The sequence below is a fragment of the Crassostrea angulata genome, chromosome 4 (genome assembly GCF_025612915.1).
Source record: "Crassostrea angulata isolate pt1a10 chromosome 4, ASM2561291v2, whole genome shotgun sequence".
Classification (NCBI taxonomy): Eukaryota; Metazoa; Mollusca; class Bivalvia; order Ostreida; family Ostreidae; genus Magallana; species Magallana angulata.
The window spans coordinates 35,976,764-36,004,763 of record NC_069114.1 but is presented as its reverse complement, the minus strand read 5'-3'; the positions used below and the strand labels follow the sequence as shown (position 1 = coordinate 36,004,763).

Here is a 28,000-nt window from a genome sequence, read left to right as displayed (position 1 = left end):
AATTTATTTTTTAATATTTTATTCAACAAACCTTAATATTATGCTCAAAGTCTAGAGTGTTGTGAGTGAAAAATTCATTTTTTTAAAATTGCAATACCATATACACAGTACAGTGAGAAAGATTAATATAGAGACCAAAAATATTCAAAACACAACATCAGAGATCATTTCTTAGTTTTACAGTTGTAATTTGAATTTGATTTAAATATATGGCTCAAAATTATTAAGTTCATACATATTTAGATTGCATCTTTATACTATTTTAATGTATGTGATATGTGAAGAAACAGCAACACTTTAATCATAAATGGCTAAAATCATTCAAATGTATAAAAAATTATATTGCAGCCAAAGGATGTAAAAACCATAAATATCTTATAAGTAACAATTGTTGAAACAATATATTTTCCCCTTTGATACAATCATCAAACTAAATTAAGGTTATCATGCATCATTCAAAAAAAGTGTTTTGTATTCCAGTGCCTTTTCAATAAGAGATTACTTAACAGTAGGACAGGAAACCTTTGTGCAAAAACAGATTCATCACAAGAACAAATTTCATATAAGAAACACAACCCTTTTTCATAACAAATAACCTTAACAGAAGGAAAAATAACATCTGTCTCATTTTATCACAAATACAGTTTTAGATACAAATACAAAAAATATTGAGACAAGATTGCAAGATCCGCAAATGTAAAATTCTGTGCAACATCATCTTGCTTGTCCCGCTTGCTTTAAAGTGAATAAGATATTTTGAAAGCACAGACAGTGATATATATACATTGTATACAATCTGTATTATATTTTTACAATTACTATTATGTAGAAAATTATTAGTTAAAGCAAAATCTCTATCATTTAAACAAAAAGAAAAAGTTAAGTTACAATATCACAGAATATCATGTCTGACTTCTTTGACAGTGATATTAATAAACTAGACTGAAATGTAAATTGGTTAGATATTAAGAATAACAATATTGCAACACTGCACTCAAAAATAAATAAATATGAATAAATAATATATGTATACAGTTATTCACATTCAGATGTATATTAAAACTCTAACAATAGGAAAATATTTGTTGGATTTCTTTTAATAGATAACAAAGTTAATCATATAAATCAATAAATATGGAATAAAAAATACTGTCTGCACACGAGACATATGGTACACATTGAAAAGATCAGCATAATCTCAAATCATATTACCGGGGTAAACTGAGATTCAAATAAATTTGTATGTTTCTACTATTATCGATTCATGGATGGTGTGTATAACTTTCAAATTTTTATTACCAGAAACTATCTTACCATATTTAATGCAATGTTGAAGTGGTTTTCATTATCATCACTATTCGTATGTTTCTTTTAATTTGAATAAGATTTAAACTAAATGTAGAAGGTTGCTTTACAAAAATGTACATAAATATGCAAATCTAAATTGTATCAAAAGCCACAGTGGGTGATGTGAAGTTTGTTTTTTACAATAAAGTAAATGATGAATATTTGTCAAATATTTGATTTGCAGAAAAAACTCAAAGACAGAAGATAAGCAATTTCATTAAAGCTTGATATAATTTTTTTTTCAAATAAAAAATGAATCTGTAGTATTATTCATTGATTTGAAAAGAGCAGTTTATTATAATAAAAACCTAATACACAACAGTCAAACCTCATCATCTCGAACTAAATGGGACTGATTATAAATTTTGAGATATCAGAGTTTTCAAGATATCAAGGGCAAAGTACAAGAGGTTGGGACTTAAAATCACTTAAACATATCCATTGTACCTGTTTTCAAGATATCAGTGTTTGAGATACCGAAGTTCACCTGTACTTTCATCAACCTATACAGACAATTTCAAAGAATACAAATTTAGTTTCAAGAAGTCTTCAATCTATCATGCAACGATGCTGTGTTGAAATAAAAATAATAAGATGTGACAAGTGCCTTAAATAGTAATGCATATTCCTCTTTCCTTCAAAACAAAAAACAAATATATGAAAAAAACCTCATTCAAATGGCAGGAGTTATTGTTCAGTCTTCTTTTTTCTTGTAACTTTTCAGTTCCACCGTCTCACTGGTCGGATCACTCATTGCTTTGTTGTACGAGGGCTTTCTGTTAGGATTCGGCACTCCGCTGCCGTCTCGCGTTGAAAGATCAGGGTTACTCTCAGTATGACCTTGACTTGAATTTGGTCTCTCTGCCTGCTTTTCTTTGCTCTCCTCTGGATCATCGTCTTCTTCAGAGATAGAAGTAAAGATGCTTTTTGATTTGTCCAGGAATGGTCGTTTTTGCGGAGAATCGCTCTCAGATTTACTTTTCTGTAGTCGTTTTCGCTTCTCCTTTGCACCTTGGCGTCGATCAGAGTTTTTAGGGCTTGTTTCATTTTCAACACGGTGTTTCTGATTACCTTCCTCAATGGGTTTTAATATTGGATTTGGAACTAAGGCATTCCCATCCATGAAACTTTCTAAATTTGCTCCACGTAAATTTGTCACATCTGAGGGGGACCTCCCTCTCTGAAATCTAGGTCTTTCTGGAACAGCTAAACTGAGTCTACGTTTGTAATTCTCAACAACACCCCGATGATGCAAAGCCTTGTTAGAGCCTAAAGGTGTATTCGTTTTAGAGTCTTTAAACACTGCTCGAGACATTCTTCGATTTCTGCTCTGTTTGTCTCTTAGATATCGTAGCAAGTCAGTTGAACTTTCATCCTTGAGATTCTTATCCAATTTTCTGTGACGTACCTACAAAAATACACAACAGTTTTATCTTCATTATCCTCAAACTTTCACATGAAAAGATTTGTCTCTCTTTTTTCTTTATTTTACACAAACAAAAAATCTTACAAAATACCGAACTTTACAACATTTCTATGAATTTGTTATCATACCAAAACTATATAATAAAGGAAAATGATAAATTCTTAATGGAGAAGCACTCCATGCATGATCCATATTGCCAATGAAGGGCAATTACTGGTACACATGTATTCTCCAGCAATCAGCATTGGAATACTCACTGCCTAAAGATAAATTGACTTAATAAAAACACATGTACCTCTCTGTAGGAAGGAACAAATACATTTTTGAGTTCCTGTGCAGTGGGCTCCTGGGAAATTTCTTGCTTACTTCGTAAGAACGCTGGGACAATGGACTTCCTCTTAGCACCAGAATGCTTCAGCTTGCTATCCACTGCAACATCAATTTGTTATGTGTAAATTAATTAAGGTGGGAGATATATTGATAAATTAAAGTACATGATATTCAAAGTATTATCCTTTAAAAATTTCTTTTTAATGAAATATTTAAAATTTTCTCCATAGAAAGCTGAAAATGACATTAGATCTAACTGAAACCAAACAGACACAATAAAATTGTTCTTTAAGTGCAGAAAAATACACGCTGATTAGAGATTCTATCCATGTTTATAATTTAACAAGTTAAAATCAGTTATTAGTTATTGTATATTTAGTATACTAGCATAAAAGCATATACATCAGGAAAATATATTTATCTTGAACAGTTTTAAATAGGAAGAACTAAATACATGTACATTAACTCAATTTTAATCTAGAAATCCAAATGTTTCATTATGTTCTTTAAATTTTGATTTTGCATAAGTGCATGTTGTTTTAGTAGGTATGAAAATTTGACAAATTATATTTAACATGCATACAGAATTGTTTGAGACGATCATTTTCCTCTTCCCAGTAGCCACTAGGAAGCTGTTTCGGCATCAGTGGTTGGTCAATAGTGACTGCAGGAAGGACAAGGTCATCTGATTTGTTGCTTACTTCATCATCTGACACTTCTCTATAAATTGACAGAAAACATCATGTAATAGGAAATGAAAATTTATATGGTTGGATTATAGAGTCAAATCCTGTCAAATACAGGTTTTTTGATGACCAGGTGCTCTACCACTAAGCTTATCTAGACCTACATATATATCCGAAGAATATACATGCATTATGTTCAAATTATAGTACATTGTTTAAATAAAACTTACAAAACCAGTCATCTGACATTACAGTATAACCCTTTAATTAGAATAAAAGTCTATTGCAAATAGCAAAGTAACCTGCTGTAATCTAATAATTTGAAAATCAATATTGCAAAAAGCCCTTCTACTTGATAAATCTAAAAATGACATACTCCTGAACTCCATTCTCCTCTTGATGCAGCCAAGGAAAGTCCAGATTGCCATACTTGGAATTTATCATAGCACTGCCTTGTAAATTTTCAAAATGCTGTCTGAAAAAAAAATTACTAGTTACTCTGATGATGGAAGACAGAGTTGTCATGAAAACTGAATTTACTAATCAATTTTATCTCATTTTTTAGATTGGTTGATTCACTACACTACACACATAACACCACCACTCCACCCCCAGATTGACATGTGCAGATCTGTACATGATAAAAAACATGCATCTTACTGAAGAGCAATTTCCTCAAAGCAAGACATGATCTGTTCGTCTATACTGGTGGGATCTTTCATCAGCCAGTTCTTAAAGTATTTCCTGTTGTAATACTCCAGGATTTCCTACAAAGAATTGGGTATTGATTGAAAAAGTAATCAGACCATTTATATGAAGCATAGGCGCCTTTTAATTGTTAGATAATGAATGCAAGAATTTGTTTTCTCTAGTTTATATCAGGCTTTCTTACGTGGTGAAAGTAAAAATAAGATTTGTAATGAGAATTATAAATACAATTGAGAAGATTAAAAAATTGTTAAGACATTGGTAATTATATTCTTTTACATATTTCCTTTCATAACAGTCAAGTTCCTCTAAGATTATCATAGAATTAAAACAACAGTATTTCTTTTTTTTTATATAAAAAGAACAAAATCATCCAATAATGAGCACAAAATAATTTCCTCTCTGTTTCTGACAGTAGGGTAACACTCTATGTAAACACTTGCTCTTAAATAATTCTCTCCATGTTCTCCGAGGATTTCTTCTATGCCAGCCATCACATGATCAATGACCTACAAAACAAGAAAATAAATCCACATACCGTAATTGAAAACTCACTGTTCTTAACCCCAAGAGTATTTCGTATTGACATCTATAAAGCATTTATGGTTCATTCACACCAAGATATCTAAATTGGACTACACAGTATAGACAATTCTATTTGAAATACATGTAATACATGTAATATAATTATATATCTTGCACTTGTAAATGATTCCTCTGTCTTATATGGAATATACTTCTGACAGTATACATATTCTGGTATATCATGACTCACATGAGTGTTGATTTCTTCTGACAATTTCAGATCTTTCTCTTCTTGTAAGTTGATTTGCAAGAACCTCACTAGTGGTTTGATGGATATTCCCTAAAATGAACATGAAAAAAAGTTGTCAAATTCTAGTCCACACAGAAACACTTTCCTTTCAATTTTTGCCATAATTGCCACTTTATCAGCTCACCTGCACAAATACTGTGAAGAATATCAAAGCCAGGCATGTTGTCATGAACATGTCCTTGGTATTCTTTTGAAAATCTCCATGCTCCAACAAGTCCACTAGAGAGAAGGCCACTGCTCCTCGCAAGCCTCCGTAAGCCTGAAAAAAAATGGAAAAACAAATTATCTACATGGATATTTACTGGTGGCAATTTTTCTAAAATACGGTACTGTTGTTAACTTTATCTTACAATAGTTTACAAAAAGGAAAATTGAAAATCGATCATTCAAAAACTTCTGTTCTAGGTCTGCATAGGCCTGAAACAATGGAAAACCTAGGGTGTATTCGTTTGCTACCACCAAGACTGGTCCAGGATATCTCCAGTATCTACTTGCTATTTGGAAAGTAGACAATGGAGATCTACTGCAGATCAGCACATTGCAAAGGAGCAAATTAGGATTACTCTTGCAGCTCTCCAATCGACCAAACGAATACACCCAAATTTATCTACATGTACTTGTATATGAATATACTATTCAACATTCAGCTAGTATCTTTTTATGTCCATAGTCATCAAAATTATAAATTGAAAATCATTACGCTGCTGAACATACCATGATGAACTTTTCAACATTTAGGATCTTTCTCATCCTGTTGGATCTATTTATGATACAGGTCAAACCAAACACAACTACAAAACAAAAAGTTAAACAAAATATTTCGTTAAAAACTTTAAATGATATACATGTAGAAGTACTAGTATTTGTAAGTAAAATATGAAGAGTTTATTTCTCTGAGTACTATAGTATTTAAACTCAAAGTGCTAATTTTGTTTAATATCAATCATGCATGCATTTTTTAAATTCAAAAATCTGTATTGTATTGTACGTTTGACTTTGAGTCACTGAGCTTGACGCAAGATATCCATTAATTTTAACTATCATTATCAGTCGACAAAATCAGAATATTACAAAGTTGTATATTGTCATACTTTAGTCTTTAATTGTTATTATCTTTGACCACAAAGTATTTCACATAAAAATATCTGTGAGCCTGGAGTTGATCAGAAATACATGTAGGTGATATTAAAACTTACCAATAAATCTGTAGAGAAGACACAGAAGCAGTGTCCAGAGAATTAGCTGCCAACTCCAGTGGTTAGGGTTCATAATCTCACAGTTGAACAGGCCTATACCCAGGAACAGGAAAATCATACAGTCACTCAGGGAGCTGAAATTAAAAACCAGTATCGTATACTAAAGACACTCATATATGGTACATTGACATGAAATGTATGAAGTTGTACATACTAGTCCACAAATGCATTGATCATCTTTGTACATACCAGTGCACAAATGCATTGATCATTTTTGTACGCCTTATATTGAATATAATGAATTTGCAAGTTTGATTTATGTTTTGTATGGATTTTGGTTATCTAGGAATTATCTTTTTCCTGGCATTTCCAAGCCTAATTTATTTTTTGAGTCAGCTTATTCCTAAGCTCCTTAACTAAAAACTGACTTTATTTTCTGAAAGAAGGCTCTTAAGTTACATGTATGTCTGACCTTTGCATTTTACTGAAGTAAGTGATTGTTGTCCGTGATTTCTGGGATATATTATGGAATGCATAGTGAGCCTGCATCAACCCACAGCCTATCAAACTGAAAATAAAATTCATGGTTTCATAAGATAATATGTTATCAAGATATATGCATATGAATAATAAGCTGAATAAAACTGCATAAGTTATCATTTATGATTGATTTTCTAACTCCAGTTATTGAAAATTGCAAAACATAGGCGTCGGAACCGGGGGGGCTAAGCAAAGTTTTTTGCTTTTTGGCAAAGTTAGACCTAACCATTAGGCACATAGCATCATAGAGGGTTCAGCTCCCCCCCTCACTTTTTATCACAGCAAAGATAATTGTTCCTAAATTTACCTTGAAAAGATGGAAATATTGAGAAGTCGGAGTCAAAGGTATACCCACCCCCCATCCCCCCTCCCCACGGATTAGGAATTTCGTGATTTGGGGAAAATTTTTTTTTTTGGTAATTAAAATAATTTTTGGAACTAAAGGTCCCCCCCTACACACATAAAGATAAGGATTTTCATGATTTTGGGAATTAAGGGGTTTTTTTTTGCTTGTCAAGATTTCTGAGGATTAGTCTAGCCCCCCCCCCCCCCCCCTTTTCAATTTGCTTCTGACGCCACTGCAAAACACATCCATTTTTCACGATTTCGCAACCTACTCTTCAGAAAACTAAAATTAACGAAATGTGAGTTATCTTGTAAGGTTAAAGCAATTTTCCCATAGAGGATTTGACTCTGACATACCAAAAAATAAGAACCTTTAGAAATGCTGCAGTGAAATGTACTACCTGGTACTTACCTGATAATACCTGAGAAATGGAATAGTTCAGCAACAAGGTAGGAGATGTAGGCTAATACAAAGACAGCTAATGGCTCGACCACTGTAAGAAATCCATATAGAAAATTAGATTAATATCTGAACAACAGCGACAAATATATTCTCCACTTCTTTTATTTTCTTGGGGGAAATTGACAAAGCCAAATGCCCAAATGTCATCCTTTTTTAATTTCCTACCACAAACTTGATTTCCAATTTTGTGTCATTCACTCAGGATATTAAATTAAGGTTTGAGGTAATGCTCTGCAAATCATATTTCCTTCTGAATATAATCATCCTCACCATGTGAACACTTAGGAGTAACAATAACACTAAAGGAGGATGGACAGAAAGCACCTAGCCTGCTTTTGTCAGTGGCCAGTGGTCAAGTACAGGTTCTTAGATAAACTTACCTCTGACAGTGCCTGTGTATTTTGTTATTATGGCAGTTAACACACCAAAGAAAATCCCAATGAAAAGACCTCCCAAACTGACAATGAAGAAGGAGACCAAGCCTTTCACAACCTACAACAGAATCAGAGAGAGCATAAATAGTCAACTTTCTGAGATTTTAAAGCATTTTTAAGCTTTTAAAGTACAGCATAAATTTCTATACACATGATATATGACACATCATAAAAAATAATCTTCTTCAAGAAATCTAATAGAGTAATCACTTATGATTATGGGCAATCCAGGATATCATATGTGTGGATCGAGCATAAAATATCTTATTACTGATTTAGTCACATTTAGGGAATGGAAGTATTAATTTGCATAAAGAATAATGGAATCATCCCTTAAGAACTCAATTAATCCACAAGAACGGTGGGTGAGAAAATTTTGGCACTGCATGACTGACTAATCTGATTTAAGAAATAATAAATATTGTATCAGCTGTGATATTATACTTTACCTCTATAAGAGGGACATGTTCCATTTTGTTAAACTCCTGCATCATATTGTATAGCACCACAGTTACAGCATCTAGAATAAATATATTAAGCAACAAATTCTGAATATTTTATTTAAAAAGATTACTGTAAGCAAGACAGTACCAGCTAGTGCATGAACTATCGTAAACAATGTTTTTCATAATGGGTAGGCTTAAATAAGTTCTAACTTTGTAAATTCTGAATTCTATGATTTGCCTTGAAAATCATGAGATTTCAGATATGATGTACTTTCATCCATATCAATTTTACAAAGTTTCTAACAATACATGCAATTTAGCTTAAAGCCAAAATCAGTTTGCAGTAATAATTACTATAAATTAAAGCACATTATAAGCATAATCATTACAAGTACACGTAACTGAGAACTGGCAGACAAAAATTAGGATTGCAAAAAGTGGCAAAATGCTATCAACCATATTTACAGAACTTTGTCTGCAGTTGTTTTTACTCCTGCACTATAAATGGCCTTTATGTTGAGTATTCTTAACTGTCATTTCAATAAGAGGTTGTCTCTTTTCTCTTACCGTTGAAGAGCGATTCCCCAAACACCAAGAAATACAACACATTGTTGACGCCTACTTCTTGGAAAATAGCCAGCACCTAGGGGAGACAAGAGATTGATTATTACATTACAGATAAATGGGTACGTGTTAGTTCAAGCTGATGCATTGCCTTCTATAGATTTCCTCTTAACCTTAATTATGAACCACTTTAAAACATTAACTTCTCACTGCAGAGACAATAATCTATTGAGCTCATTAAAAGAAAGACTAGGTCTAGCTATATATGTACTTAAGAACTTTTTTCATTTATAGTTCTTTGTCAAGATGTACTCTCTGGAGCATATATGATTTAGGTAACTCAGTATTGATGAAATAAATATGAAACATTTACGAATAAAGAAACCTTTCTCCTTTAATGTTCCTTGAAAAATTGAATGTTCTTTTTATGATTTTTTACATAACAACCAAGTCATAAATCTACTTGGATGTTAAAAAACATCAACAACAAAACCAATATTTATCAGTTAATTGATATAAAAATAGTCTAATTCAGAAAGATAAATATCTGAAAGACAACAGGAATACGGTAATCCATTAATGACCTAGGTATGGTGTATTATATCCAACTTTTCATTGATTGTGTGAGGAACCAGGTCAGTACATGATGTGGTTCAACATTTTTTCTGTTTAGTAAAAAAAAACATGCAAACCACAATTTAAACTTATGCCAGCATAATATTCAGTACCTTTACTGAAATTCTCTTTTTGATTCCATGTACATGTAAGGAAAGATATCAATCAAGCTTAAAATCTCAGTAGTTTTGGTTTAAAACAATGAAGAATCAAGATCTAAATAATACCTTACAAAGAATAATTAATTTACAGCATCTTTTGTTTCAGCATCCAACGACCAAATCATATCACATAACTCAAATGAAAGAAACCTGAGTAATATGTATTACTTTATCCTGTGGGACTGTTACTTAAATTTGTAATAATATCAGCAATTTAAAAAATATTGAATTTTCCTGTCTAGCATCACTTTCCCTGTAAATGCCTCTATTCCTTAAAGGTGATTTAATTTGCTTCCCTGTAATTATTCTTTACCAATGTCTCTAATAGTGTGAGTATAATAACTCAGTTGCAAAGATTTATCCAGTAAATTGAATGCTTTTTTTTTGACAAATGAACAAAATAACAAACACGATGTCTATTACCACGATCCTTTCTTGCAATATATTAATCACCCAGGGAGCTCTGCAACCAGGAAAATAAAGGAAATTCATAAGAAACTGTGCTTATATGTCAGTTAATGCAATATATAGTCCTTGAGAAAAGTGATTAATGGACTCAAATCAAATTGGAACATAGTCATATCACAAACAAGGGTGTTACTAGAACTTATCTTTAAATTGTGACAAAGAATCCTGTTAGAAACATCATCTTTTAGGATAGGCTTAGAACTATGTCTTGATATAATTTTGACTGCTCATTCTTCAAATACATTTTTGTGTTTTAGCTTTGTGGAGGAGTCCCAGACAGTTTTAGGATAGGCTTCCATAACTTAATATGATTTTGACTGCTCATTCTTCAAATAGAATTTTTTGTTTTAGCTCCCAGACAATTTTGATGGAATAAGTTAATTCTCATTCAAAAAAATCTTCCTTTTAGAGGTTATATTAGTGGCAGTATACAAATTGGTTTTTTACACAACATATAGCTTAATTCTTTCCCTATATGACTTAATATTGGGCTGTAGTCAAAGCCTGCTCAATTCAAACAAATAAATTACAGTGTACAATGACAATTCTCCTCCATGTCATCAAAAGTTTCCCCACAAATTAATCTCCCCACGATATTCTCCTGGTTAGTTTTCCCTTTTTCCCTTGAAAGCTTCCACACATTGGACGACAGATTGCAAAGAGCCATACTATTGATTATATCAACTCGGTCTCTAGGTGTGTCAATCAAGAGTCCTGGTGCTACGCATCAAACCATCACTCTATACCACACGTATGACGTAATGTTATTGATACAGTAGAAATAAGGTGCATTTGGCATGAACAGTGGAACCATGTTACTGCACTTTCATTCCACTATAATACATGTACCTTATAGTCTCATTGCTTACAACTTTTTCTATCACAGTAATCTCATCAAAATATCGATAGGAATGAATGATAATCAATTGATTTACTCTCTTATAGAAATCTTCAAAATTTCAGCCCTGCATGGTTAAAGTTTCCAAAGGGCTATGTGCAGTTTTATGCATTTTTTGCCCCCAAAATTAAAGTTTTATAAAGCGCATTAGAAATAAGGGTGAAGATAGTTAGAATCATATTAAAAATAAGGGTGCAAAAGGTTATCACCACAGTGACATCATAATGTAAAAATGACGTCATGAATATTGCCTAATTTTGATAAATTAGTGTTTTGAAGCAAAATATGGGTGTTTTCCGATGGTTTTTTGACTGGGAAACATTGAGTGCAGGCTTGCTCAAGTACCATTTTTTAGTATAATGTGTATAATTATCTGAAGGAAAACATATGTTAAAATCTTACTTGAGCAGACCTGCGCTCTATACTTCCAAATGCAAAATTTAAAGCAAAAATGAGAATATTTTCATCCATTTGCAAATTTGCAGGAATAAGGTCATAAAGTTGACGTCATAGATAAATAGCCAATGAGCAATGGTCGTTAAAATCTAGCTGCAGGACTGTAGCTCCCGGTCTGAAAAAATTCGGATGGACGACCTGGGAGCTACAGTGCCTCCCATAGTAAAAAACTGCAATTTACGGCGCACAAAAAATTGCGCTAGTTTTGGACTTATTAACCTTATTTTCATACAAATTCTGTACAAATCTTTGATCCCAAAAAATTCCTCGGACATTTTACTACAGATATCGTCACTTCACTCACTTCTGATAGTCTTTTAAACACCATCACCAGCCCTGTAAATTAAAGAGGTGCAAGTTTGTTTACATTTAAAAATGGCGACTCTCGATCTCGACGTAAATTAGCATCCTTCTTTTTCCGAGGTCGGTTATCATGTTTAAGAGAAGATCTGAGGCAAGTGTAGTGACGATATCAGTAGTAAATTTGCTGAAGAATTTAATGGTACTTATTATTTTTACAGAATTTGTATGAAAATAAGGTTAATAAGTCCAAAACTAGCGCAATTTTTTGTGCGCCGTAAATTGCAGTTTTTTACTATGGGAGGCACTGTAGCTCCCAGGTCGTCCATCCGAATTTTTTCAGACCGGGAGCTACAGTCCTGCAGCTAGTTAAAATCAAGTTTAAAGTGATAGGCGTCCACTGTAAAATGATTTATGAAGATTTCATTTTTATACGACACTATTTAAAAATTGGTTAAAATGGGGGCAGATATTAGACCATACCGTACATAGTCCTTTAGATTTTAAGTATAGGATCCATTAGCTAACGAACATTGACAGGTCTTAATTGTGCATCACTGCACTACAGGACTTTGTATTGTATTCTGTATTGTCCAGTCACCTGTGCCAAGTGAATATCAACATCCAACAGTGGGATGTGTACAGCAGTGAGCTCTGCATCTTCAGTTTGACAAATCAAGACTAGGTCTACTAATGAGACAATTAATACATTCATCTATAGTTTCTGTAAAAAGGAAGAAAGTAAAGGATCTTGTTTTAAGCAACTTGTAAACCAAGTACCAAGATCCTACTACTAAACACAATACAGTGTGTATCTTGACAACAAAGATACAACCCATCATACCAAATAACTACTGTCTACAAGACAGGCATATGAAAATTGATTCAATGTCTAAACATATCTGATTATAGAAGATTTGATATTCTAGTATTTGACAGAATTATTCATAAATGGCATGATTGTATACAATTTTAAAAGAAAAACTGATTTCATATGGTCAGGATAGAAACACTATGAACGGCAGAGTTAATCCACTTTCAAATGGACAAGAGATTTCTAGCTAAGCCATTGGTCAGGTCGTGAGGGGGGCAGTTAATCAACTGAATGAGAGTCAGTGACGACATCTCAATGGTACGTACTGCTACAGGGTCCACAGCAACGATGATGGCACTGAACACAAGGCATGGCTTCAGCTCCAACTCAAGGGACCCCATGGCACCGAGGGTGGAGGCCGCAAACAGAGTGGGCCCTGTTAAGATTACAAAGTACACGTACATCATTTATATTTTCATATGCATAAATTTATTGGTATTAGTTGCTAAGAATAAAATTTAAAAAATAAGGATAATATCTAAAAGTCAAAGATTCATTTGGTTTTTATTTTCTTCAAAACAAAATCTTTATTTGAAGCCTGCAGCTTATACATGTAACTGTGAAGGGTGACGTAAACATATGATTAACATTGGACAGTTTACAGAATTCTTCCAGCAAATTTCATGAATGATCGACCAATTTCTTTTATGCATGGTGACTTACCAATTAGGAAGCAGTTTAGCACTGTGCCCTGAAAATCAATGGTACTTTTATTCAACAACATACAAAGTCAATTTATTTCACAATCATCCATTATTTATGTCATACTTCATACCATTATTTCATCAAACTGTACCTCTCTCTTGATGTAAATGTAGTGTTTTAAAAGAGCTTGTGTTATAATCTTCCAACTGAAGTCATTTTATGGTGAGCACATCATTATGATCACCATTTTTGCATATAGCTCTAATGTTATTTTTTTAACTTTAGGAAGGATAAATGTCTTAATCATGGTTATAATGGCCATATTTAGACTGAAATCCATAATATCAGCATGGCCAGCTTAATATAATGCAAAGTAAAGCAGCCTGGCATGCAGATGAAAGCCTTTCAAATCTTTAAAAAAACAGTTTCATAAAACCCGGTATTTGAGGAGAAAATTGGTAATTATGGAAACAGTGGAAACACCATTAATTTTGCATCATATACTAGCTGCCTATAGATGCATGCAATATAATTCTTTTTGAAAGTACATGTATATCTATTGAAATTTTTTTTGTCATGATTTTATTTTCATACCCTAGCTGACCTATTAGTTATGTCAATTTCTATTACAGAGAGAGAAAGAGAGAGTGTAAAGTTTTACTCTGTCATGGAGTCCCCAATTTAATAAGACTGACACTTGATACATGTACATGTATTACCGAGATCTTATGATCTTAATTTAAAATTGAATTACATACTCACTATTACTGCAAAAATGATGACACTGCCAACATTTTCAAAGAATGTTCTGTCATGAAGGCTGTATGCAGACTCTAGAATTATGCTATTGAAGAAAAAAGTGAAATTCAAAGCAACCTAAAAATTGATAATGATTACAGATAATAATTTTTGATACAATTCCTAAGTTTAGCAATTTTCATCGAATATCTGACAATACTCTCCAGCTTTCATGTGTGCCTTACTAATGCAGACATATGTATTTTTGTTACTCATATTCGTGATATTCAAACATGATAATCTGTAATGATTTATAATGGACAAATAGAACCAGGGATTTTACTTGATATACAGTAACGGTTTATTTTGACATTAAAGTAAGATATCATAGCATGACAGGTTCTAGAATTTCTTTGTGGTGGATGAAGTTACAGCAACTACATTGATGAATTCCTCTAATTAGACACATTATCACTAACATCATATGTCTTGATCTAATGCTCGCAAAATTCATAATCCATTTTCCACTAGCTGGTTACTAGTATCAAGGGATTTCAGGTTCATATCTCTCTCATGAAAACTGGTGTTGACATGAGATTGCAATTTTCTGACGATTTAAATTTCTAGTGCACTGCACTCAACTCATAATAATGCGCAAACTTCCTAGTCCAGTGTAAATATCAAACAAATGAATGCCCATCAAGAAATTCTTTCCTGTTTATTAATCTATTGGAGAAAATATTCCAATTAATCTAAATCAGATGCTTTTTGTGATTTATCACATAAGCTAGCTTTAATAAATCTTGAATCTAGCCGGTAATGGAAAAACAAGAAGAAATCCGTGTAAAATCTTCCACTACTTTGATCAATCTTTCCAGCCAAATGTTACAGGTTGACCCGGGTCTCATAGGTAATTTAAGAAAAGAAAGATTACAAATTACACCCACTAAATGTTCCAAGGGACCTATTATATCCAGCCTATACATACTGGTTTACATAATACATACTGTATACAGAGAAATATTTGCCCCCGTTTTATTTTCGCTCCTTTCACCCTTGTTGTCAGTGGGCGAGTTAAGGAAGTGGGTGAATTTCAATGTCTCAAAATATCAATCTTTACACACAACTGTGTCTGGGCAAATTTAAGACAGGGCAAAACCGTTTGCAAGTGTAGAAGGGTGAAAATTGCATGTGATGAAAATAACCCTGTATACTGTAGTAAACAGTACATGTATCAGTTTGGAAATTTATCTCAGATGACATCTCATTTTTGATATATACTTTCATTGCATGTTCATATTGAAGCAAGTTTAAAAATCAAAAGGTAATTTAATAAGAGATTCTGAATGTTTCATGACAACTTGCACTTTACTTTTTAAATTCAGATGTGTTTAGTATATGGATCTGGTCTTGAAGTTGATACTTACGGGGGTAGGAGACAGAGAAAGAACAGACTAGAGGTCATGGATATAGCTGGTCTCTGCTCTACATGATAATTAGCACTCTCGTTGAATGTTTTACACGCTGATGATTCTGTTGTTTGACTGCAAAATACAAGGGATGAAATTCATACTGTTCACTATGGATATATTTCCACACATTGTTAATCATGTAAATACCGAGCGAAAGCAATATGTGTGGGTGTCACTTCAGTGATATGCATGTTTTTCTTGAAAATGATATTCAAATTATTCTTGTATAAGTCAATGAAAAATAAAATCAATTGCCCATAAATATTTGTATTTAGATAATTTTGACTTTGTTAGAAAAAAAACATAAGACAATTTGCTAATTTTCTAGAATTTGTTCCTGATTTAGCATGATAAATGAAGAGATAAACACATTCAAGTTTCATAATCTGGCAAGCAAATATTCTTTAAAGAGGAAGCAGAAAGACTTCAGCAGCCACTATTTACAGACTTCTTGTAGTTCTCAACAGTACCAGTACATTGTACAGTACCTCTATTCATATTTGAAAAATAAATACAATACTCTAAATCAATTTTTATTGGCAGACGAGAAATTTTAACAAAATGTGCGAAAGCCTCACCATTGCAAATTAATCCTCAAATATATTTGATATATAATTTTTTTCATATTTTCTTCATCTTGATCATGAAATATAGTCTCTGATTACCAGTTTATCTCAAGTAAATCATGTACGGTAATAATTTAAAGTCGTTGAAAATAAAAGTTGGTTAAAAGTATCTGTACATGGACATTTATAAAATTTAGCAAAACGTAACTTGCAGCTTTTGAATTTTGTGTAATTAAAATAACTGTATGGATTTTTTTTTACTAAAATGCAATGAAAAACATTTCAAACTGATATTTTTGCAATATCAGATAGTTTTAAAGTTACAAATGTTTCTTTGGATTTGAAGGTGCTTGCGACTGAGATTTACTGGTAGGGAAAATCAATCAATGGGGCTGAAACTCTCAGTTATACATAACAATCAAGGTATTATGATTAATTTGCCCTTCAATCTAATTAACCATTTTGTGGTATCGATGGTACTTTTTTCATGGCCAATTCATATAGTACAGTGTATTACCAATTAAGTCATCATTGGTAGATATTTAAATGACATTAATACAATAATCACAGTTACATCATATATCCAAAAACTATGTCCTGAAGAAGAGCAGGCAGTATCGTAGCTTCCATAAGTGGTTTATGAGGAGATTTTTGTTTTTTAAAATTGAATAATTTACAGATTGAGAATCATTATGATAATATGTTATAAAGCAGAAATGAAAATATGTTATACATGTTATAACTAATTCACTGTACTTCATTTATAGCAAGATAGCTAGCATAGAGTTCTTTGAAATACATAAAAAAATTCATACCTCCTTGATTATTTGAAATTATAAAAATAAGTAAATGATAATTGAATCGCATGAATAGAAAAACAGTTAAACAACAAGCTATGGGGAAAAAGACTCATAGATTTTATGATTTTTTTTTCTTAACAGATTTGTTTTCTTAAAAAAATCAGTTGTTAGATAAAATTATCTGGTTACCTAGCTAGGATAATCTTGGAATTTTATAATTACCGTACTAAATGTTTTGGGATGACCTTTCTTGAAAAATTATACATTTATAATTAAATCTAATACAGTCATGTATCTACCTCAGTTTATGGCTTATGAGATTGCATGTAGGTCTAGTCAAAAGTGAACTGATATACATTGATACAAATTTGCCAATAAAAATCAGTTTCATTTCTATCAGAAAAACTGTCCAATTTCAAATTACCATACATTTCTATTTATTCATTTCATGAAGATAACATTAGGATAAATATTGAAGCTATATACCTATTTTACTGTCCCTGGTATTACGTAATGTATTACATTTGGCTGTGTATTCATTTAACATTTTTGGCGAAATGCGACTTCCGCTAAATGCCGTTCAAATATGTATAAGAATGGGCATATTTATGAATACGCTTATTCAAATCCAAGCCAACGAATTCAAAATCTAAATATCATTTTCATCAAATATTGTACTCACCAAATACAAAATGTTAAAAGTAATTTACAATGATGTATAACATAAGCCATAAGCATTAAAAAATATCCGGCTGTATTTCATTTCGATTTACCATAAGTACACAATGCTAATGAAACATGTACAAATGTAATAATTACTCTGTTTGAATCAGAGTGTGGGTGCATTCTGCATATAGGAAACATAATCTATATAGGGGAACAAAAGTCCTGTTATAGTATACCATTGTACAACTGTTCTCTGAGGCAGTTCAACAAGAAAATTCTATACAAACCTCATTATAGCAATTCTATACATACCTCATTATAGCACCAACTATGATTCCAAGTATAATCAGAAGGCTGCAACAAAGAAATTAGTTCCTATGAGAAAATCTGTTGTTTAGTAGGAGTCATCTGATAATTGCACTGTTAAAACAGTGCATGTTATATATAACTATACACAGTCAACTTTCCAAATACATGTATCTATATATATCGAAATGAATACTTGTCATAATTCATGATCAGTGTTTAATAGGATAAAAGAATTATTTTAAGATGTGAATTGTCTTTTCCAGATGTGATGTCTTACACAGCAGTTTGTTTGATACTGAACATACTGTTCGGTGTTATATAACATAAAAATTTTATGCACCATATGCTGCTACCATATGCATGATTTTTTATTTTTTACAAGAGTATTTTATTGCTCTCCAACAAGATCTCCTATGGACAGAGCATTCCTGAATGTTCTTTAAAAAATTACAAAATTTGAATGTAATACAACACTTCAAGTTTGAGCATTTTTCATTATTTGTAGCTTTATACCGATAGTTCCAGATCTTAGAGCTTCAAAAAAAACCCCCAAACAATGCCCCAAGTTTCTACGGTACAACCCTTTTTAAAGAAAATTTTCATTGTCTGTTTCTTAATAATATAATAGAGTTTCTTAGGCTTTAAGTTTTTTTTTATATCTGAGCCTATATCAGGTAGGTAGGTATTGATTTGGCTGAGATGATCCTTTTTATACTGATCAGACTTGCATCCAATATTTGCTTTTTTACTATCAAACACTGATTTTAACTACCAGTGATTGCAACATGATATTCCTTAAATAACTGTCTTTTTTTACTAATGTGCATGTATCTTGATCCCTTAATAACTTAATCATTGAACATGAAGGTAATTAGGAAAATCAATACCAGAGGCATAAGCTTGAGGTACAAAACAAAGTATTGTACATATTGTAATCAATTTTAAGTTGCTTAAAGAATTCTGCTCAATTAGCTATAGCAACAGTAGATTAGAAAATATCAAGACAGAAATCAGAGAAATTTCTGTAGAAGTGCAAATAATATGTTTGGCAAGATTCTCAAACAAAAAAAAGCGGATATCAAATGAATTTTTGTGTCTGTGTAAACATTACCATGACTCCGGAACCCTAGATGAAATGAATTCTGCATGGTGGAAAGCTAGAAAAAAGAACAAAACAAAGTAAATATCAAGAAAACTGCATTAAATCTTTGCGGGTACTTTTCTTCATATTTTGAAAGTGTTTGAAGTAAAATACATGCAGAGGTAAACTCATGTAATATATGTTAGGTATACCAGTAGTATTTTCACAGAATATTCAAACCTACAGAAAATACATTTATGTTTTAGAACCATTTCTACAAGAGCTTGGATTTGGGGTACGTAGTTGTGTCAAATAGCAATGTGACGATTGCCTATCTAGTTCATTGCTGGCTACTCTCAGACATGGCTCTTTGAAATCAACAAGATTTGTCTGGCTTTTGAGCTAAGACTATGCAATCTATGCATATTTCAATTGAATGCAAGAAATAAATTGATATATCCTTTTGAAAGTTCAAGATCTTGTTAAAATGGTTCTAAATCCAAGGTAAAAAACATTAATTATGTTATAATCTGAGCATACCCAGCTTCGCAATTCCAGCAGCAAAGATGAAGACAGCGATGATGAGAGGTTGTTTGACATAGTCAAACTTAATGGTTGCCAAATGGATGGAGGCGTGATGTTCCTCCTCCTTCTTTGTTTCATTTTCAGTAGATGTGTCATTACTGGATAGCACGTTACTACTAGATAGCACCACTGACACAAGTCCACAGACGAGGAGAAGCCAAAATGTCCTGGTCATTTTGAGTCCTCTTCAAGACACCTCCTCACTGGTCAGAATATACTGTATGTATACAATATGCATATGTCATAGTGAAGAGTTCCCAGTCCTGGTAATTCCAGCTTCCACAACCAATTTCTTTAATTTAATCCAAAGGATCAAGGCTTCGTGAAGAAAAGCAGGACACCTTGTGAGAGGAGTGGTTCAGCGTGCCTTGTTTCCTGGTAGTCCTCTGAATGGCTGTACAATTATGAACAGAAATACACTGAGTTATGCAATTGATAAGTAAACTAATTGTTTACCCATGGAGTTACAATTGCTATGCATTAATATTTTAATAATGAATACCTCCTTTGATCATACCATGACCACGAACTGTATAAACATATTGTCTACTGCTTCATCCGTATCATAAACAGTTATGAGAAAGTTCTAAGCTAATTAATATTTCACACTAATTAGAAATACAAGAAAACAGTCTTACAACCAATGCTGACCACACACATTAAATAGAATCAAACCATTCACTTTGAACTGTATGTAAAATATACCGCGCATTTCACACCCAAAGCTTGAATGCACACATTATCACCCGATCCCTTCCTTACAGACAGTAACAAAGGATCCATGATAGAACTGGCCTGTTTTTTACAGACAATCAATATGTATCTTTGTGGTTGATTTATCCCTCTGAATGTCCAATGTGTCAAAGTGTATAGATGGTTAATTTGATGTTGATAAGAAAAGAACCAAAATCATTAATTAGACCTATTCTCTTTACAGGAAAACAATCTTCAAGAGAGCTGGTCGCAATAACCTCAATTTCAGATTGGTAATGAAACCTCTCAATACTAATAAAACACAATGTACCATAAATTTTATGGGTAACACCTCCAGGCAACAAAAAAGATACTGAAAAATGCAAGATAATGTTTATTTTGAGTGAGACGGTATGACCCTGAATCCCAAGAGTACTAGTACCAGTAATTTATGTCAAGACTTTGAAGAATGATTGTACCAGTCAGTATGTGCAGTCTGTCAACACAGATCAATCATGATCATCATGCATTACAAATTTACTAGTCTCTGGTTTTTTTTTAATATTTTCTAAGTTACTTCTTGTTGCAGAGCAATGATTTCCTTAAGTTAATTTTCCTCCTATGTTTGTTTGTCATTCAATGTTACATGACAGCTTGATTGGGTTTTTTCTTGTATGCTTCTAGAAGTTGTTCACACACAAATCAAGATGTAAGAGGTTTAGGAAGTTATGGGTTTACCTCAGGACAAATACTTTTATTAATACTACCCTGTGTAATGACATCAGGAAACATTACAACAGGATTACAGCGGGTTTTACGTTTGATTTGGTATACTTAGTTTAAAGCAATACTAATTTAATGCCACTAAAACATTTAAAACCTGAACAAATACTGCACAACATTTAATCTATTTGGAATACATGCTCCCTGATCATAAAACTTTCAGGAATATTAAAGAACGCCCAATGTGTCACATGTTTGACATTCATCTATCTCAAGTTCATGATTTGTTTAAATTCAATAGCCTAGAGTAATTGAACTGAACACTGGGGGTTTGAGAATTTATTTCTTTAATTAAAGTTCAGATATCCTCACGTATACCCACTGAATGTTTTTCCTGGTTCAGAGACGAATATAGATCTATAAAATCCTTTTTTTTTTATGGTGTTGAATTTCAATACTGTATCTATATATCAATATATTGATGCCAGGCTAGCTGTTTGAGAGTAAAAGCTGAGAGAGGCAAACAAGAGGAATGCATATTTTATTTTGAGCAGTCTGATCAAGCTGTGGAGGTAACATTACACAAAACTCAATACAGATTTTTTTCCAGACACAAGTGTATAGTACTTACCTGGTAAATGTCTCTAACTCAACCTTATTTCAATTAAATAGTAAAACTGTTTTAAATTTGGTCCTAAAACATTCACTTAAATCCCCCACATTTCTATCTAAAAACACATCACAATTTCTTTTAAAGTAATAAAATAATGTTCAATTGCAGTTGTGGTTTGCTGAATTATAAAAAGGAAAACTGTCGGTACATGCTTAACAAATAAATGTCCCATATTATTTCAACCATAAACATTGCATTGCAGCCATCAAATACGGTCAAATTTAATTGATAATTGAGTTATTGATTAAAAGGTAACCTAAGAAGCACTTATATCTAAACAAAAGCAACTATTATAACAGGACTACTGCGACCTCAGTAAGCACTTCACATATAGAACTGAAAGTAACAGTATTGTACAGGACAAAAATCTAGTTAATCGAAAAATTAAATAGGGAGCCCAATAGGACCTCAGCTCCAATGTTGAATCTTGCCTTTCATGGTGATAAATTAGTGGCATTATTCTGGCATTTGGTGACATAAAGTCTTCCTTTTGGAAGGCAATTGTCTAGAAGCTGGGGACTGGAGCATGGTAGACAGGACACAGTACAAGCCTAATCCCCTCCAGAGGAAGATTAATTCTAAATCAATGGGATCTGAATGTCACTCAGCAGAGAACGAGGATCGGAGGCGAGAGTCCAACCCGGGAGTTTGTGACAGAAGAGTAACCATGAAGCATTATCAGGAATCGCTTGCCAATGTGCAAGTTATTGCCATGTTATTTTGTTCATCACATAAAACTGTCTACGTACATAAAGTTAAGATGTCAACAAAACACTATTGAGCCACTGTCAATATCTATGGGCACAATGCGACTGATGTTAAACAATGTGGATAGAATCAATTTTTTCTAATGTGGTGTTTACTAATATTATAAATTATTAAATGGTTTTAAAAAAGCAGAAAATCAATGTTCCAATACAAACCTTAAATTCTATTATTTAACCCAAGAACCAGGATGAGAAATGAATACCTTATAATGAATACTTTTCTTTAAGAAGAACTTACTTACACAAATTAATTTAAAAGTCCAATAGCAATATGTGAAGAGAAACTGAATATCCTATTTCCCTACAACAAAATAGCCATTCACTTATACACGGGCAAGTGTCACTTACCAGTATCACAATGCACTTGTAAGTTACGATGCACAAATATTTCCGCGGTGGCCGAGCTTCCGTTTGTTTTAAGAGTCCAAAATATTACACTGCATCAATGTTTATATGCTGTGAATTTGACAAAACTGAAATGGAAAATAACCATAATCTAATTTTTTAAATAATCAAGTACCTCAAAAATGATGATTGTCACTCCTTCACACACAAAACTTGATAATCAATAGACACACGATCCAGTCTTATTAGAGAGCGGAGCCTTCATCAGCTACTATCCCTTTATACGCAATACATAAATTCTACAACAATGCCTCCATACCCTCTTCAAGGAATGAATTACACACACACACCTCTACGATTCTTTTGATCCAGCTTTACACGTAGCAGAAATATTTAAATGTCATGCTGTACCATGTTTTAAAGACCCTTAATACTTCAAACAACATTTGGAATATCCAGGCAAGATTAAATAGTTGTATATTGTGTTCTGTCTGTTAAATTCTATCAATATTCTACAAAAAGGAATGAATGAGAAATTTAGACTTCTACATATTCTAGCTATCGATACCTTAAAATATTCATGGAATGGGAAGATGTTACAAGTATGGAAGACATTGAGCAACCCTGCATCGTAGATAGTTTGATATGTTTTGTGTAAAACTTTACATAAAACTGCTGGGTGTGTGGGTGTGAAATGCATACACTTTGTCTTCCTAATTCACAAATCATTGGTTATATCTATGGCATATTCTATACATATTTTTCTTTGATGAGCCAAGATTGCCCCCCAAAAAATTACATGATCCAATGATCAATTGAAAAATTAAATTATTAAATAACCCATTCATGGTATCTAGCATATTGTTATTATTCAAAGCTTCATATAGCTATCATTCTTTTTCAAAGATCTTTCAATTCCAAAGTTTAATCACAGCTCAGTGGAATAAGCTGCTCTTAAAAAAATCATACATGTATTTGTGTGCAATTTTCAGGGAGATTTTTCTTAAGAATAAAGCCACATCTTTAAAAAATAATATGACAGACTTGAGAATAAACTTTAAAATTGTCATTTTTACAATATGTTAGCTTCACCTTAAAGATTTAAAGTATATGTAGAAGTACATGTATATCTCTTATTATAATAGATTATCTTCATTTTTCAGCAATCATATTAACTACCAATAGACATTGACACATGTATTTTCATCAAATAAAATAATTTTTACTGAATAGTTTCCCAGGGCCACAGCAATGGTTAACAATCAAGAGAGTTATGCCCCTTTACATTTCATTAAAATATTCAAGAGCTTCAGAAAAAAGAAATTAATGCAAATAACTTTGATATGGAATAAAAAATAAAAATAAAATCAATATAAGCTATAAAAGCTTTTAAGGTCATGCAATGATCAAATCTAACTTGGTAGGAGGGCACTGGTTTGACAAGGAATATTTAACATACTGCATAGAATTTCATCAGAAAATTCATCAATTTTTCTCTCACTAGACTTGAATCAGTGTAATTGTATAAAGAATTGCTAGAAGCATAGCAGTTATTAAAGAATTATCTTACAGATTTGATGATAGTCTCACCATTAACCACTGCTTGGAAAATCATGATATGAATAGTATGATAGAATTGATGATGACAGCTGAGGTTTTCACACTTTAGAATTCATAACTGGGGAATCTAGGATGTATTATCGACACATGTAGTAAAATCTGTGCATGACTGAAAAGAGTGACTCTTGAGCATATAACAATGTCAGTACAGATACATATCTGAACAAGTTGGTTCCAGTACACAACGTTTGCATCCACGTGCACAAGTTTATCTCTTTTTGAGTAAAAATAGGACTATGCAAATGTTGAAATTGTTAACCTTGAGGCTTATTTTATAGAGAGGTCAACCCCTTACAATGATGATGTACCATAAGTCTTTTTAAAATGATTTCATTGATATACAACACATTAATTGCTGTGCTGCGTGGTGATACACATGTATCAGAGGACAAATTGAAACAGTATAACAGACTTTGTCTAAAAAACAATTACAAAACACAAAACCTTAAGGTCAAAGGTGAAGGTCAACAGAAAATATTGATTGTCATTGTTAACTTACGTGCCAAATATCATATTTTGATGATGAAATATTGCTTAAAAATGCAATCTGCCAAGAATAAGAAAAGAATTTGCACTAAATCATTTCATTCACTTCAGATAAAGGGGAAACAATACTGGTGATAAAATGCTTCAGTTATTATTTGCACAACTACTGACATCTTTTGATTTGCCACATAAAGTAAGAAGGCAATAAAATATTGAAGATGCTTATAAATAAATCCTATCATTTTTACTTGCTGCAGTACACTTGGCCAACCTTCTCTGTGAAACTAACTTTTTTATACGGGTAATTCTATATTCAAATTATAGATAAACCTTTTAAAAAATTATAATCTTTTTTTAATTGCAAAAATGACAACCATGCACACACCCTATCCTCTGCTATCACATATTTTCCTTTTTTATTACAATATATAAATTTCAAAACCATCACTGTTTTCCGAGCGTTAGCTTCTGCAATTCCAGTAGTTAGATCCGAGTGAGCCAGCTAACATCAGTAACTAGTGTTTGAACACTCAATCAGTATGGCTATGAAGACTGCTTACTCTTATAGCTAACAAAGCGTATATTTCCATTGAGATCAGAAATATTAATGCAGCTTCTTTCCTATATTGCTAATTTTCCTTTTTGTTTCACAAGTTTTCTTTAAAAATCTGTTATGATGATGATCGATACGAGTCACTGAAAAGGCCGATTAATCTTTTTTTAAGAATAAAATTAGTTTATCAATAAATGTTGTAAATTTATATCATATCAAAAAAAAAATTAATTTATTTCACATAAACCATGGCATAATGAGGAGTTTGTTTAAATATTAATTACAGAACCACTTGCATCAATAGCAAATTTATTCCAGAAAATAATAATGCAGGAATGGCAAGTTACATGCCATCATAGGCAAAACAAATCTAGATCTACATGTAGTTTTAATTACCTACCAAGTTTTAGAAAGCCTTTATCCCATATCTCAGATTCCTTCAACATTGATCAAAAGTGAACATCTGTTTAACTAGGCACCAATGTGCAAAAAGTGAGTAGTATTTAAATAAAACACCAAAAATAATTCAATTTGACAGCAATTACTAAAATAAGACAACAAGAGTCAAAACAAAGGCCTGTGGGTCACATCAATAACATGAATACTTTTACATAGTGTTTTCTCTACTGATCGCTTTTACTTCAAAAAAGCAATTATTTTGATATATCCAGTGATTGTAAACATAAACGCAAATATTTAACTTAAATATTTTACTTTGAACCCCTCTGAATTAATTTAGTAGGTCATTGTTCAAATAATCTTGAAATTTCCACTAAAGCTGCTTGGCCCTATTTCTTCACTTCACAGTATCAAAAATTTTTCCTTGTAAACCATGAACATACAGACTTTGAGTAACAGACCAACAGACAGACAAACAGATGGCCAGAAAAGCTTACTTTAATGAATCTTCAGATCAGGTGAGCTAATAATCAACACCAAAGGATATTTACCATCAACGCCCAGGCAATATTTCACCTGGAAAATAAAATGTAAAGACTTTTTATATTACGGTATATGTCCATAATGATTGGAACCCAAACAAATTACAAGAATTGAGGAACGAACTAATAATGCCCAAGTTCCAAGCCTCCAGGGCAGTAAACAACACATGAGGGTGTTAGTTGGTTGTTTTGCGTGACCTTCTAGTCCTTCATAAAAAAACATTGATTGCTTTTTAGTTTTTTTTCTAAGAACAGCAATTATGCCACACCAAATTGCCGAGACTGGGTAATGTGATACAATCTTATTGAACAGTGGTATTGGGTCTGATGCAAATTCCCACTTGTTGGGACATAACTCAATTCAATAACATTGCAGCAGCAAACACATTTCAATGGTAAATAAACTATTTTCACCACAGCTGGAATATATTCTCTCTCTCTTCTATTTAAATCATTTGTGTAATGAAACATTACTGTGTATCATATGGCATGCAAAAATGTCAGTAATGGAAAACAAAATCGTTGATGAGCCATTATAATGCTAATCTTTGTGGGGATATCTGTTGAATGTCATATTGACTATCAGGAGAAATCAGACAGGATTATGATAACATTAGAGGTGTGCAAGTTTGAGCAGCATGACATTTCATGCAATTCACAAAAATCCTCCTAGAAGATAGCATATTACTGTCTAATGATGACGTCCAGAACTGTTAAATACAATATTTTGTCAGTTATCAGCTTCACTGCATGCTTCAGGCATCATAAACTGCAGATTGATCAAATCTGTTGCCCCTTTTGCAAATCAAAAATGAAGAAGCAGTAAAATAGAATTAATAGTGTACGTGCTTACTTTATGATCTGTCTGTGCTCTTCTTTCTTCCCCAGAAGCTGAAACATACAATTCCATTTATTATCTGCTAAAACCGTAAAAGTTCAGGCTCTCTGGGGTAAATTAAAGAATATGTAAACCTCCAATACTCTTCATATACAAAGACACTACCTGAATGATGAAATTCAGATTACAAAACTCCACAAAGTAAATTCTCCAGTGATAAAACGTACATCACACGCGGGATCCCCAATACCTGTTACCACGTGCACATAATTAAAGCAGACAAAACAAGAACCTCCAACTCTCAAGACATTCCATCTAGATTATATGTTTCATTCTTGATGTAGTCTTTGATTTTCAATAATCCATGGAGACTAGGGATCGATGCCTATCCCATCTATTCTATACAC

At 32.4% G+C, this 28,000-nt stretch overlaps 1 protein-coding gene across 13 annotated transcripts; it reads right to left on the bottom strand.

Moving 5' to 3' along the window:
* Positions 1-2: 2 nt before the first annotated feature.
* On the bottom strand, positions 3-28,000 carry LOC128180381 (Na(+)/H(+) exchanger beta-like). Of its 13 annotated transcripts, XM_052848451.1 has the most exons (25): positions 27,609-27,623; positions 26,765-26,789; positions 23,159-23,283; positions 19,910-20,348; positions 19,400-19,445; positions 18,291-18,333; positions 15,903-16,021; positions 14,500-14,581; positions 13,756-13,783; positions 13,359-13,468; positions 9,324-9,399; positions 8,760-8,830; positions 8,257-8,368; positions 7,826-7,907; positions 7,001-7,096; positions 6,529-6,662; positions 6,047-6,123; positions 5,457-5,591; positions 5,273-5,362; positions 4,941-5,006; positions 4,450-4,556; positions 4,166-4,264; positions 3,687-3,823; positions 3,069-3,202; positions 3-2,755 (listed from the first exon to the last, which is right to left on the bottom strand). In XM_052848451.1, the coding sequence occupies exons 4-25, from the start codon at positions 20,127-20,129 to the stop codon at positions 2,042-2,044; spliced, it is 2,778 nt and encodes a 925-aa protein (XP_052704411.1). In that variant the 5' UTR covers positions 20,130-20,348; positions 23,159-23,283; positions 26,765-26,789; positions 27,609-27,623; the 3' UTR covers positions 3-2,041. The 13 variants fall into 13 exon arrangements, with proteins under 13 accessions (XP_052704411.1, XP_052704415.1, XP_052704412.1 ...); XM_052848455.1 differs by lacking the exon at positions 23,159-23,283 and having other exon boundaries at positions 27,609-28,000; XM_052848452.1 differs by lacking the exon at positions 27,609-27,623 and having other exon boundaries at positions 23,053-23,283; positions 26,711-26,789.